Here is a 15,354-nt window from a genome sequence, read left to right on the forward strand (position 1 = left end):
GCTGTCGTAGTACAAACACTGAAAGTAGGCGTTAATATACTAACACAGAGGAAGGTAATCTACCACATACATGGAAGGTAAGCTTCTGTACTACAAGTATGAAAGGTAAGCTATTGCAGAACTGACAATGAAAGTACAGTAGGTGTTGCATCTACTCATACAGAGGTAGGTCGTCCTACTAGATACACAGGAGGTAAGCCGCTGTCATTCTGAAAATACTTAATGTAGGCTGTCATACTACAAACAGGGAAATTAGGCGTTGTACTACCAATATACATGCTTATATGGAAGGGAAGCTGTACTACGAACACGGAAAGAAAGCCATTATAGTAAAATTATGAAAGGTAGGCCATCATATTACAAATGTGGAAGGCAGGTTGTCATTCTAAAAATACTTAGTGTAGTACAAACACTGCTACAAAAATTTAAAAGATAGGCTTTCATGCCACAAACAAGGAAAGTAGACCTGCCTACTACTAATAGGTAGGTCGTCCAACTGCATATATGGAAGGTAAGACTCCAGACTACAAACACAGAAAGAAGGCCATTGTACTAAAGATATAAAAAGGTAGGCCATCACATTACAAACACCTCTCTCCGGGTGTTTCTTGAGGTTACTTGTACTATTTCTAGCCGTAGACAGACTTACTGTGAGGTTCTTCTCCTTTTCTGTGACAAATTCAAAATGATGTGAGTATAACTACTTAGAAAACGCTGAATTATCAGTTGTTGCCATCTTGCCATCTCCAAACCAAACCGTCTTCTTCTTCTTCTGTTGATTTAAAACCGTCTTCTTCTCCTCTTTATTTACGGCTGTTGTGCGTCTGGGTTGTATTTTCCAAACCTCCGTCTGTGCGGCAGCTCGGATTGTAACGCATTACTGGATTCAGTAACTGTAATAATATTACCAAAATATAGTTAGTAACGCGTTATATTACTCCGTTATTGCCTAAATGTAATATATTACTTTTGCAACGCATTAACCCCAACAGTTGTTGTACTACCAACACTGAAGACAGGCCAATGTATTAACACGCAATGTAGGGCATCTGACTACATGCACAGAAAGTAGGCCTTTGTCCCACAGATATGGAAGGTAGGTTGTCGTACTACAAACACTGGCGGGCAAGTCAGTTATTCCATATAAGTCAGGCGTGAACGTGTTTTTGTGGAGCAGTGTACTTTGAGCCGATGTGTGTCTCAGTCCATCACGCTGTCGTCGTCGTCGTCTTCTTCTTCTTCTTCTGCAGGAGAGACTCGAGAGAAAGATACTGGAGGAACGAAGACATGGAGGCGTACGGAGAGCAGGGTTATTACAGCAGAGAAGAAGACAACGACAGCATCACCTCCAGAGACAGGTACACACACACACACACACACACACACACACACACAGAGAGAGAGACGACAGGTACATTGACAGACAGGCAATGTACCTCTCTCTCTCTCCCACCACCACAATAATCTTAATTGCATCACCACGGACTGATGTGCAATAACTGCATATGCACTTTAAAATTAGTCTCTATACATCATTTCAGAATCTCAAATCATTCATGAATTCCTCATCAGTCAATAACGACAATAATTAACAGTGATTAATACTTAATGAAGCTTTTAGGAAACAGAGAGAGAAGTTATTATTAGGTTTTTAGGCTTTCTATTGATGGAAAAATTGATATATTTCTATATTAAAACGTGTGTGTGTGTGTGTGTGTGTGTGTGTGTGTGTGTGTGTGTGTGTGTGTGTGTGTGTGTGTGTGTGTGTGTGTGTGTGTGTGTGTGTGTGTGTGTGTGTGTTTTCAGACAATACCCTGACGACCTTCCTCTATACAGAGACCACTACAATGGCCACGCCCCCTACCCCAACAGTAACTACGGTAACGGCTACAACGAGGGTAGGAGGACGACCCGTAGACGCCTGCTTCCTGCCACGCCCACAGGTGAGATCAGAAAGGTCGTAATTATATTAATAACAAACCCAACTCAATGTACCTATTAATTAAATAATTGACAATAAAATGAATAAATAAGTGATTAAATATTAGTAATCAATAAATAAGAAATTATATATATATATCTCCGTAAATTAATCAAAATCTGGGCAAATGAATAAATAAATAATAATCCAAATAAATTAGTATCTCAAGCTGGAAAAACTGGAATTACTTCTTTTTTTTTGGTGCAATTTTCACACTTTGCAAAGTTATCCAGTGGGCCGGATCCAAACCCTCGGGGGGCCGGTTCTGTCCCACAGGCCATATGTTTGACACCCCTGGTTTAATACATTATTTATGGACTTAAATGTTTTGATTTATTTATATGTGTAGATTTCTTGAGTTAATAGCAAAGTCCGGTGAAAGTTTCATGTGAATAGCCTTTGTGTGACATCATCACTGTCAGTGTGACGTCATCAGTGACAGCGGGACGTTTGTTTCATTGTCGTCTGTCAGGTCGGAAACCTTCGTTTAACATCCAGTGTCTGAGACGTCAGGGCAGCAGCGACGACCTGCCGATCCCCGGAACGTACCACCCCACCTCCCCGCCACGCCGCACACGCACACAGGTACACACACACACACACACACACACACACAGTTATACAAACACACACTCAAACATAACACAATCTTCCTCTTTCTCTGCAGCAACAGACGTACGGCAGTTACGAGTCTCGTCTCTCGTCCGGTCGCTCGTCGGCGGCCTCCACAGCGTCCTGGGCGAACCCGTGTCCTCGCCGCGGCCGCCTCCTGTACGCTCCTCTCATCCTGGTGGAGGAGGAAGGCAGCCCACCGTGGGGAAGAGGAGGAGGAGGAGGAGGAGGAGGAGGAGGAGGTGGAGGAGGAGGAGGAGTAGGAGTTGGAGGTGGAGTAGTAGGAGGAGGAGGAGGAGGGGGCGAGGGCAAGAAGGGAGGAGTAGGACGAGGTGAGGAGATGACCTCAGTTAGGATCATGTACTTTATTACCCTCAGTGCTTGCCGTAGTCACAAATAGATGTTTAGTTTTTTTTACTTGGACGTGCAGAGGAAGTAGAGGGAGGTTAGTGTATGAAATCTCATAAAAATAAAGGACAAGTTCATAATTTTTCAAGTCTGACAAAAATGAAAAAATCCACAGTCATCCACCTGTGTAAAAAATGTATTTAAAATTTGATCTGAAGCTGTTATGAAGCTTCAAATGAGTCAAATCTTCATCTTCTATGTTTCAACGTTACAGTGTTTTTAGTACCAAAGTCTTTTTGTTACTATACTTCCACCACAGCTCAACAGGGAAACACTAAGAGGGAATTTGATGCTAAAAAGACTGTAAATGTGTCAGATATCACTTGATATGACTAACTCAGACTGATGAAGCTCAATAGAAGCTGATCATCTACTTTTAAATGATTTTGTCCTCCATCACTTTACATTGAAAGCACATTTGAAGGAGATCTTTTAATGGTCAGTATGAACAGGAGGAATGATTACAGCTCATATGGACATCTGACTGCTGGTTTAAGACTTACAATATTGTGCCCTCGTCTTTTAAGTAGAAGCTCAGTTTGTGTTTATGTAGAAAATATATCAGTTCTGTTGTTTTGAGTCATGTCAGATTTAGAATAATTGGCCTCTGTGTGTAAACATGTTGCTGAACTTTGAACTCATAACGTGTGATGCTGTGTTTTGCTCGTCAGGTGTCAGTGTGACCGGTGCAGCACCCAGACCGGCCTGGTACGGTGGCCCTGCAGGGACATCAGGTAGAAAGAATGAACAAACTGATCATATAACTGGCATCGATACAGTAGTGACTGATCACTAATCGATCGGCTGTGTCATGTGACTGTGTTTGGTTTTTCTTTCAGCTCCTCCTCCGTACAGAGCGTACACCACCCTCAGAGTTCCCTCTCAGCTCGGTGCTCAGTTCACAGAGAAACGAGGATCAGCCGACAGTCTGGTGGAAGCGGTGAGAACATATCGATCGATCAGATATTGATTGATATTGATCAGTAGTGAAACTGAAGTTGCTGACTGTTGGATCTTCTCTCTTTCCCTTCAGGTTCTGATCTCCGAGGGTCTCGGCCTTTACGCTCGGGATCCAAAGTTCGTGGCGTTTGCGAAGCGGGAGATCGCCGACGCGTGTCACATGACGGTAGATGAGATGGAGTCGGCAGCCAATGACCTGCTCGGCTCCACCAGCCACGGTTTCCTCGGCAACGCCGACCCCGCCGCGCTCTACAGCGACGAGGAGCCAATCAGGACAGGCCGCGACGAGGACGAGCTGGCGGACGAGATGACCTGCGTGACATCGTTCTGATGGGCTGGACCAATCAAAGACAAGAGAGGCCCTGAGAGAGGCGGGACATCAGTGATTGACGGAACATTTGACCAATCAGCTGACAAGAAAGAGAAGGATTCGGATTACTCAAAAATGAACTTTTAAGAAGATTTTTGACCAATAAGAAGAAACGAAGAGAGAGTAAAGGTTAAAGGTCAATGATGATGTAAATCTCATTTTATGGACAAAGGAAGAAAAAGAATGAATAATAAGGATAGTAGAGAGAAAGAAGGGATTACGAGAAAAGAAAACAAAGACAAAAGGAGTAGATGAAAGGGTTGAGAGACGAAGGATAAACATTTAAGGAAAGAGTTTAGGAAGAAAGGAAGGAAGGAAGAGTAAAAGAGGAGAGGAGGTGGTTGAAACAAAGGATAAAGAGGTAAATGGAGGAAGAAAAGAAGGAGACGAGAAGAGAGAAAGGAAAGGAAGAGGGTTGAGAGACAAAAAAGAAAGAGCAAAGAAAGGAATATTAAAATCAGAGTATTTAAAAAAAGGGAAAATCTTACATTACTGTTTTTTCTGATATTAAAATAAGATGAAAGTCGACAGTAAAACGTGTTTTTTTTAAGAAAATCAACCGGATGAGTGAACGTTCTTCGATACTGTCAGCGGATCGTCTGTCTGCTTTCAGTTTGGATTCGGTGACTTTTTAAAAAATGAAATATATATTAAAAAAAAGGTCAAAGGTCACGACTGAGAGTTTTGACTTTTATAATCAGGATGCATTTTGACGCTGTGTTGAACTTTACTGCTCTGCGGCTTCTCGAGCAGCTTTGGAAAGATTTTATTAATGATGTGTGTTTTTATTCTGTGTGTTGGCTGAACTCCAAATCAGACAATGAACTGAAAAGACTTTTTTTCCGTTGTTGTTGTTTTTTTTTTATTTAAAAGAAGAAAAAAAAGGAGAAACTGTTTGTTCGTTCAGTGTGTTTCGGCTCTTCTGTTTTTTTTTAAATGTTTGATATTTTTTATTCATTCTGAGAGAAGAGGGAAACGGAGACAAAAAAAAAAAGTTTGTTTGTTTCTCGACCGCAGACACTCCGGTGTGTTTATGTCTCGTCTGAATTTTTTTGTGTTTCCATCTTTTTTTCTTCTTTTTTTTTCTTCTCTCCAGCAGTTTGGACAGTTTCTCAGCAGTTAAGGGCTTTTTAATTCCAACGCCTGGATTCCTTCAAAAATCCTCCTCAAGACATTCAGAACTGAGAGACGTCTCTGTCTGAACCCTCATTTACCTCAAATAAACTGACTGAAAACAAGCTGCTGTTTGCCTCCATCTTATTTCAGACCTCAGCTCTGTCTTTTCTTTGCTGTTAAAAGTCTTTTGAAATTCAGTCAGTAATCTTAAAAAACCATGTTGCCTTTTTTTTTTTTTTACATCCACAGGAAACATTTCTAATATAGTTTAAGTTGTTTTGCTGATATTTTCCTGCAGCTCATTTAAACTACTTATGTATTTACCTTTCTATCCCACAGCATCATTATATAAATGCCTTGAATATTGTTTAATAAGGAATTTAAGCCACACTAAAAGGTTCCCTGTGCAGTTTCTGACCTGTAGCAGCACCTTGAAGTAGCTTATTAATGTTTATTTTTTAAGGTATATACTGTACATAAATAGGCTTATGTATGTGGGTCAATGACGTATAAGGATTTTCAACAACTCAATTTTAGAATAATAAAAACAAGCATATCTAATGCAGTAGTTCAAACATTCAGAATGTTGTGTACCTGAAGATCCATATTACGATTTTAGTGGGTTTTTCAAGATTAATTGGCACTGGCCTTAAAAAAAAGTAATGTGGTGCGACCATGATTCATCTTGAAATATCTTATATAAATAAAAGATCATCATTTACAAAAAATGTTTTAAAAAAATGCAAATACTTTGTTTCCAAACACTTTATATTACTGAAAACTTGTAAAAAAAAAAAAAAAAAAAAAAGATGTGAAGCGTGTTAAGTAAATTAATTTATTTCAAGATGAATCATGGTCGCACCACATGACTTTTTTTAAGGCCAGTGCCAATTAATCTTGAAAAACCCACTAAAATCACTTAATTTCAATTTTATAATATGGATTTTCAGGTACACAACATTCTGAATGTTTGAACTACTGCATTAGATATGCTTGTTTTTATTATTCTAAAATTGAGTTGTTGCAAATCCTTATACGTCATTGACCCATGTGTGTATTAGTTACAGCATGGTAATGTTAATGGATGCATTTATACAGCATTTTAATGGAGCCCTGGCAAGGCCTCAGTGTGGAAAAATATACATATGCTGATTAAGGTTTGGGTTAATTTTTTGCACAGGCGATAAATGTATTTCCAGAGACCAGCTGACAGGCAGAGATGATATAATGTTAAGCCTTTACATACTGCTCAGGGTCAAATGTGACCCATTTTTTCATTTGAGAGCAGTAAAAACACTGCAAAACCTTTATTTTAGCTGGACTTTTCCTAATGTGAACCACAGTATACAAAAATGGAAACAAAATGCATTATTTTTTGCAGCTGATTGACACATTTTTATATATGCACATGTGCAAGTTTAACCTGTGTTTATTTATTTATTTCTTTTTATTTCAAAAAATCAGCATTAAAACATTTTGAATTCTTCATATTCTATAAAATGTTCCCCTGGACCATAAAATAGTGATTTTTATTTGTTTATTTATGTATTTATTGTTACATGAGATGAATGAAACAGGCAGATTAATACAGTTTCTTAATGACTGATGGGGAATTTATGAATGTGAATTGGTGTAGAGATTAATTATGAGTCAGAATATGAACAGTGTGTACAAAACAAACACTCATCCATTAACAGTCTTAAATATATCGTCATCCTGCCTAAATCTAACACAGACGGGAGTTATTAATATATAAATAAGACTGTGCTGCTGCCTCTCTTTGGAGTTTGACCTCTTTAATTTGAACAGCTGTAATGGAGTGAAGACTTGACACAGAAGGTTTGACACTTCTGCCCCCATGTGGTAGAAACGTGAACTGCACTGTTGTATCACTTTGTCACTGTGCTCTTTATCCCTCCTGTCGTCCTCCCGGGTCAAATTGACCCCATCTCTTTTGACTGTTCCTTTTTTTCCTTCCTTCTTTCCTTGATTCCTTCCTTCCTTCCTTCCTTCCTTCCTTCCTTCCTCCCTCCCTCCTTATTCCTTTCTTTCCTTCCTTCCTCCCTTCCTTACTCCTTTCCTTCCTTCCTTCCTTCCTCCTTTCATTCCTTCCTTCCTTCATCCCTCCATCCTTATTCCTTTCCTTCCTTCCTTCCTTCCTTCCTTCCTTCCTTCCTTCCTTCCTTCCTTCCTCCCTCCATCCTTTCTCCTTTCTTTCCTTCCTTCCTTCCTTCCTCCTTTCTTTTCTTCCTTCCATCATTCCTTCCTTCCTTCCTCCTGTCCTTCCTTGACCAGAGGACAACAGGAGGGTTAAATGGTGAATCAGGCCTGAAAATATGTATTAATTCAACAGATACACTTTAATCTCAGGACAGTTTCATGAATAATATCTTCAGTAAAATATAGTATATAGAAAATTAGCAAGAATATCTGCTGATGCTCGGTTTATTAGAGGTTAAAATCAGCCATGCAGATAATTTTTTGTTTTATTTGCTCAGTTTTTTTTTCGATTTCTTTCTCTAATATTTCTGCTGCCAACCAGACTCAATGGATATTAACACGATTTAATTTGTGGTACTCACAACATTAAAAAAAACAAACACACATTTTAAAACCATCAAATAATTGCCAGAAATGTGTTTATTGGACCTTCTGACAAATAATTTAAAAGATTAATTAAATAACACTAATAAAAACATACTAAATACAACATTTTAAGCCCTTAAATGATCCTGCATAAAGCTCATATTACCAACTACAACATTTTTTTGTATTTTTGTATTACTTAACATATTTTTCTTTCAAACAAACAATAACAAAATACAAAACATACGATTTTAACCCCTTAAAGTTCCTGCATTGAGCTCATATCACCCACAACATGAAACAATGCAATAAAGTAGCAATTGACAGATTTACACATAAATCACCTTCTATACCTGCTGTATCTAATTTTAATAAACACACTTTCAACACCAATTTACCATAAAATAAGCTACAAAATATTTAATAATTCAACATTGCATTAATCCAGTAACTATTCCTATTGAACTATCAGTAACTATCTGCATGTTTTTCTTACCTGAACTTTTTCAAAACTGGCAAAAAAAAATATCCATGCCTCTAAATTGTGGGTCACTGATTGTCAACGTCCATCTTGGATGCCCCCTGGTGGTTTATCTGTGCACTACATGCATCTGGAAAAAAATTATCACACTGAAACTCACTTACTGTGGATGGTATTCTGTTTTATTCTATACTGTATATCAGCCAGTAAAGAAAGAAAATCAAACACTTATAATGACTGACAAAGCACAACTTATCTTTATCTTATTTAACCTTCGTGTCGTCCTCCCGGGTCCCGTCTGTTCCTTCTTTCCGTCCTTCCGTCTGTCCTTCCTCCCTCCTTCTATCTTTCCTTCATCTCTCTTTCCTCCCTTCCTTATTTCCTTCCTCCATTCCCCTTTCTTCCTTCCTTCTGTCCTTCCTTCCTCCCTCCCTCCTTCTTTACTTTCCTCATTCCTTCCTTCCTTCCTTCCTTTCCTCCCTTCCTCCCTTCCTTTTTTCCTCCCTCTCTCCTTCTCTCTTTCTTTCCTCCCTCTACCTTCCTCCCTTCCTTCTTTCATCTGTCCTTCTTTCCTTCCTTCCTCCCCGCCTCTTTTCATTTCTCCCTCCCTCCCACCCTCCCTCCCTCCCTCCCTCCCTCCCTCCTACCTTCCTTCCTTCCTTCTTTCCTCTGTCCTTCCTTCCTTCCTTCCTTCCTTCTTCCTTCCTCCCTCCCTCCCTCCCTCCCTCCCTTCCTTCCTTGACTCGAAGACAACAGGAGGGTTAAGTTATTATGTGTCGGAAAATGTAACTCAGAAGATCACCATTATTCCCTGCAACTGGCTTGTTAAGACAATATTTAAACATGAACTAAAAAGGTCCGTTATATCAACATGAAGACTTCTTATTCACTGACTTTTATCAAATATATATGAATGAGGTTTTCGAATAACAACCAGGCGGGGAGTTCCGGTCCTCTGAAATGATGCAAACGCGGAAGTAACTTAAAACTGCATTCTATCAAAAGGCCACCAGGGGGCGACCGTTTTGGTGTCAAAAGGACTTCCGTCTCTATACAAGTCAATGGAGAATTCACCAACTTCTCACTTGATTTATAACCTCAGTAAACGTTTTCAAAATGTGTTTATGGTCTCAATCGCTAGTTTAAAGCCTTCTTCAATGCAGTATGATGTTCATTTGTGAAATTTTGGCCTCCCTGATTTTATATGTGACGATAAAGCAGGGTATGCATTGGGGCGTGGCTACATCGTGATTGACAGGTTGATTGGTTCACAGGTTCAGGAGGGCGCCTCATGCTCCTCCTGATGCCCATATAAGTAGAATCCGTGGGGTTTTTTACCCAGCATGCACCGGAAATTTCTGAAGATGGTGCTGCTCAGATCCGAAACTATTGGCTTCCAAGCAGCAGTCCACAAACCAATTGGTGACGTCACGGATGTTACGTCCATTTTATATACAGTCTATGATAACAACATATCACTGAAGTCAGTCCAGGGAGTGTTTTTTTTAAAAGATTGTGCTGTCCTTTTTTTTATGAATGTGACCCTAAGAGGACATTTTAATTTGAGATGTTTGGACTCACATTAAAACAACAACTGCCACTCTGGATGTTCTTTAATCGTTATTTAACCTAATTGATTTGCTCTTATCTGCAGACCACTGACTACAGGCCGTTTCTTGAGGGGTTCAAGCCTGGAAAATAAGACAACACAAAATCCTGGTGTCATGTTGAAGAGGTCTATACATATCGTAATGTTTTGGAACGGCTGAGTCAAAGTCCTGACCGTAATCCGATAGAAATACTGTTGAAGGATCTGAAGGAGGCAGTTCATGCCAAGCAGCCCAACAACATCTGTTCTGTAAGGAGGAAAGGGTTAAAATCCCTCCAAGCTGAAAAACAATGAATGTTTTTGTCTCATTTGTTTAATTGGCTTCCCTTTATCTACTTTTAGGACTGTATGGTATGTAGCTATGCATGTATGTATGTATCTATCTAACTATCTATCTATCTATCTATCTATCTATCTATCTATCTATCTATCTATCTATCTATCTATCTATCTATCTATCTATCTATCTATCTATCTATCTATCTATCTATCTATCTATCTACCTATCTATCTATATGGGTATGTATGTATGTATGTATGTATGTATGTATGTATGTAGGTAGGTAGGTAGGTGCATATTTGTATCTATGCTGCTCTAACACAGATGCTTCACTATTAATAATCTAATGATGTCATATATAATAATATACAGTATCAGTCAGAGGGACCAAACCACTACTTTTACTGTAATACTGCATACTACATCAAACTCATGCATTTTTGATACAGTAGGACTTTTCATTCAGGACTCTTTGGCGGGGAACTCCATTACCTCTTTGCCGCTGAACTAAGTATAAATAAAATCATTGTATGATATGAAACACTCTATTAGTCATCATCATGGCCATTATCTATCAGAGTCAATGTAGACAGATGGGTCTGGCAGTGGCAGCGCAGTGGGAATACAGATGTGGGAGCTAGCCTGCAGCACATCAGACACCAGGTAGTCTGTGTGTCCCAGGTGAAAAGAGGACAGTGAGTCTCATGCATGCTTCTAATAAACAGTCAATTCATTCAACTCAGTCCTCCACTCTTTTATCACCAAGCTACACAGGATACACCCTCTATCATTGACTCAGACTTTTAATTCTTAGTCCTTCCGATAAAATTGACATTTCTTATTATAACATCAGACACATACACTGACCACTGGCCAATCATAAGGCCTGGATGCTGCGCAGGGCGGGTCCTTCCAACAACAGCAGCTGATCCATAATAACGCGTCAACACCTCCTACTATATCACGATGACGCAATCACTCTATTTTAGGTTGTTTTTTAATTTAATCTCTTAATAAAAAATAATATATTTATTAAGTGGATGTTGTTGTTTGGTATATTTAAGCTATTAAAAGAGTCTGAATTAGATGTTTTATAGATGGATCATTAACCATTTCATCCTCTGAATACAGATGGAAGAGGGAAAAAAATAAAAAATAAATGACGCGAACACAGAAACAACCCCCTCCTCCTCTATCCTCCTCCCCCCTCACCATCATCCTCCTCCTCCTCCTCATCCTCATCCCTCCATCTCCACTTTCCTCTCGACAGGCGGCAGGATGGACATCGTAAATCAGGTACAAACACTGAACATTCAAGCTTCTTTTTAAAAAAAAAAATATATATCATGAATAGGCTACATCTCTTAATTTTTTCCTCATCATGTCTGTATGTGATGGGGGTTGGTGCTCAGGGGTGTGTTCGTGTCGTGGTGCGGGGCGGCCCGACGGGGCTTCATGTTTGTGTTTGTCTCCTGGAGAAGCGTCTCTGTGTCGGGCCGCATCACGGCTGCAGGCACGGAGCCATCACACCATTTTTATCATTATAATTAATAACTGAGACATCATGAGAAATAAGGGGGCAGGTGTCAGAAACCAGGCAGATTGATCCGGGTTTTATTTATTTTATTGGGGTTTATTTTTTAGAGGAAAAGAGGGAAAAAACGCTGCGTCCATTTTTATCTCTGCTGAGAATGAATCTGCAACATCTCTGCTGATGTTTCATGATGCAATACATTTATATATTCATACAATCCGGGGGATGGTCGCTGTTTCTTTTACGTACTGTCTGTGTTTATGGCTGCAGGAGACATTTTTTTACAGGGAGGAGCGCGTTTGGTTTTTATGGGGTTTTTTTTGGCCCTGCGTTTTGCCTGCAGGTGCCCCGAAATAAACCAAAATAAAACTGTCATAAACATTAATATTGCAGCAGCTTCGTGTAAATGAAATGATATACCTGTTTGTGTGTGTGTGTGTGTGTGTGTGTGTGTGTGTGTGTGTGTGTGTGTGTGTGTGTGTGTGTGTGTGTGTGTGTGTGTGTGTGTGTGGTTGTAAAATGGCAGCCGGAGGAGGAGGAGTATTTCCTCTCTGCTCGGGATGCTGATGCTGATGCTGCGGCTTTAACCAGCTTTCCTCTCTTCTCCTCTCTTCGTTTTTTCCCCCTTTTTTTTTTTTTTACTTAACATGTTTCCCACCCGAGCTGCTCCCGTATTATTTAACCCGGTTATAACCCGCTGTCACCTGCTCCTCCTCCTCCTCCTCTTCAGCAGCTGCTGCCTCTGTAAGATGGAGACCAGCAGCGACTCTTTACTGGAATATTCCTTAAATATTCCTGTAAATTTATCCTAATATTTTCCCCTTTAATCCCCTTCATAATAATCATTTATTTCAGCTGTAATATTCTTACACATTCATCCTTCTGTCCCCTGCAGGAAACATTTGCTTTTTATGAATTTTTATAATATTCTGTTAGATTTTATAAGATTATTCATCTCTAACTAACAATTTTATACTGTTTTCATCACATTCTCGCGTGATTTCATTGGAATAATATGTCCATTATGTAATAATCCTGAATAATTCTTATATTAAGATAAGCAGATCGGTTTGTGTTGAGTCATATTCTCACTTTTGTTAACTTCATGGTTTCTTTAGATCTTATTCTGATTACATTTAATAATATTCCCATCATACTCTTATAATATTTAGCTTTATAGACAAATATTTTTTATATATGTCAGCTTTCCTTATGAACGGTTAATCCTGCTGTCATGTTTTATCATTTTCTTATATTTTATCCATCATTTTCTACTATATTCTGGTCAATATGGCTTATAGTAGCAATATATTACCCATTATATCCATTATAATAATGAACTATCTTTATATCACTTTATTGCTTCAATAATAATCCGAGACTTGTGCTGTAGACTCTGTTATGGAGACAGTTTATTTATCTAATATCCATAAAATATGATTTTGTGTGGATTCCATTGAGATTGTTAACATGTAAAGCATTTTATAATATTCACATCATACTCGTATAATATAACTGAAGTGATTACTGCAATTACAGACAAATATTTCTACATATTTCAGAGGTAATTTCCCTGAATCAAATGTGACAGCTTCAAATAACTATTATTTCCATTATAGATTAATCAGTTTCCCAAAGACCAAAATACAACCTGAGATGTCTTCTTTTATCTGTCCAAAAGCCATAAACCCAAAGTATCAAATTGTAATATTTTCACTTTAAAAAATGAACAACAATCATTATTCAAATATCTAAATAGTTGCTGATTAATTTTGCATCTATCAATGAATCGATTAATCTACATGTAACAATCACCAAGTTTAAATTTTACCTACTTTCGGTAAAAAAAAAAGTTAATATTTCTCAGTAACAGTCTGTTAATTTGACCCGGTAATACATACAGTACAGCAAGCTTGAGCTAAAAACTGTCACACATTTTATTGTTATTGTAGAGGATCTAATGGCGCTTTTCCACTACACAGTTTCAGCACGACTCGCCTCGCCTCGCCTCGCCTCGGCTCGGCACGGTACGGTTCCTTTTCCATTACAAAAAAGTACCTACTCAACGTGGGCGGGGTCGTCATAGCACGGCTCCGCGAAACTGCCGTGACTTCGTTTTATACGCGACACAAAACACATAAACAATGGAGGACATTGAGGCAGTGGTGTACTTGCTGCTGTATGAGGCTTTTTGTCTCACACAAAGCAAGAAAATTGAGCCGTATGGCTGTAACTATGGTAACGCTGCTGCCGGTATTTAAAAAGGCCGGGTTTGATTCTTGTGTGGGACGGCTCATGACGCTTCCAGCGACAACTACCAATCAGCGGCCAGTAGTGTGTCAACGTCACATTTTAGTACCGGCTTGGCTCGTTTGGAACCTCACCAGAGCAGGTACTAAAAAAGTACCAGGTACCAGGTACTTTCCCTAGTGGAAACGCAAAAAGAACCGAGGCGAGTCGAGGCGAGTCGAGGCGAGTCGTGCTGGAACTGTGTAGTGGAAAAGCGCCAATAGTAGAATGTGAGAACAACAAGAGAGACGAAAGGTCAATAGTTACACCAGTTGGGGATGTCGCAACAAGCCTTTTTAAGTTGTAAGAGTTGTGTTTACCATATTGATATCCCAAATGAGATCAGGAAACCAGCTCTTACGAGAAAGTAGTTAGGCTTCCAGTAAACCCGAATCTTGGCTGGAACACGCTGGGTCAAGTTGACCTGACAAACACACAATAACACGCCAAGCGGTAGTATACAGAGTGTGAAGGGGCGTAGGTCGGGGCTGTTCTTCGCTGTTCTTGGATGTTCGTAAAGTCCCAGTCGGCTGTTCGACGACTTCTGTTCTCAATCTCTAACTTTAAAGGTTACTGAAGTTAAGTAATCAAGTAATTATCCTACATTTCTTGTGCATATGACAATTTAAATATGACAATTAAAAAGATATCAGGACATGTAGGTTTAAAAAGAGACGATGAGGACTCAATTCACATTAAGCCTCATCTATAAACCAAGATTAGAGACAATTTGTGCATAAATGAATGTTTCAGACCATCATCTTATACTATCCTGAATATATAGTAGTAGTAGTCATTTCTTTATTGGGATCATGTACAGTGTTAAACGTAACTGTTGCCATTTGATGTACTGTACCAGAGTTAGTTTATAGCTTATTTTCATCTGCGGTCCATTCAGATGGTAAATATTAAAACATATAACCGCACAATAAGAAACAATCAAACTGTAAATCAGCTATTCCAACGATGCTTTGTTTTATTCATATGTTATTGAAAACAAATACACATGTTAAATAATTGAGAGATATGCAAATAAGTGCATTTAACAGAATTAACAGGCTCCTATCACATTAGATTCAGAAGGAGTAGTAGGCTTGTGTTTAAGTGTATCAAACAGTCAATCCATCA

General features: G+C 39.0%; 1 protein-coding gene across 1 annotated transcript in view; it reads left to right on the forward strand.

Moving 5' to 3' along the window:
* LOC133987730 (voltage-dependent L-type calcium channel subunit alpha-1D-like) overlaps positions 1-4,292 on the forward strand; it is a 50,178-nt gene extending 45,886 nt beyond the window's left edge. The window contains 7 exon segments of the mRNA XM_062427173.1: positions 1,251-1,358; positions 1,807-1,943; positions 2,454-2,566; positions 2,655-2,784; positions 3,673-3,735; positions 3,841-3,941; positions 4,035-4,292. Coding sequence (XP_062283157.1) covers positions 1,251-1,358; positions 1,807-1,943; positions 2,454-2,566; positions 2,655-2,784; positions 3,673-3,735; positions 3,841-3,941; positions 4,035-4,292 — 910 coding nt within the window.
* Positions 4,293-15,354: the final 11,062 nt, after the last annotated feature.

Source organism: Scomber scombrus, chromosome 10, assembly GCF_963691925.1.
Source record: "Scomber scombrus chromosome 10, fScoSco1.1, whole genome shotgun sequence".
Taxonomy (NCBI): Eukaryota; Metazoa; Chordata; class Actinopteri; order Scombriformes; family Scombridae; genus Scomber; species Scomber scombrus.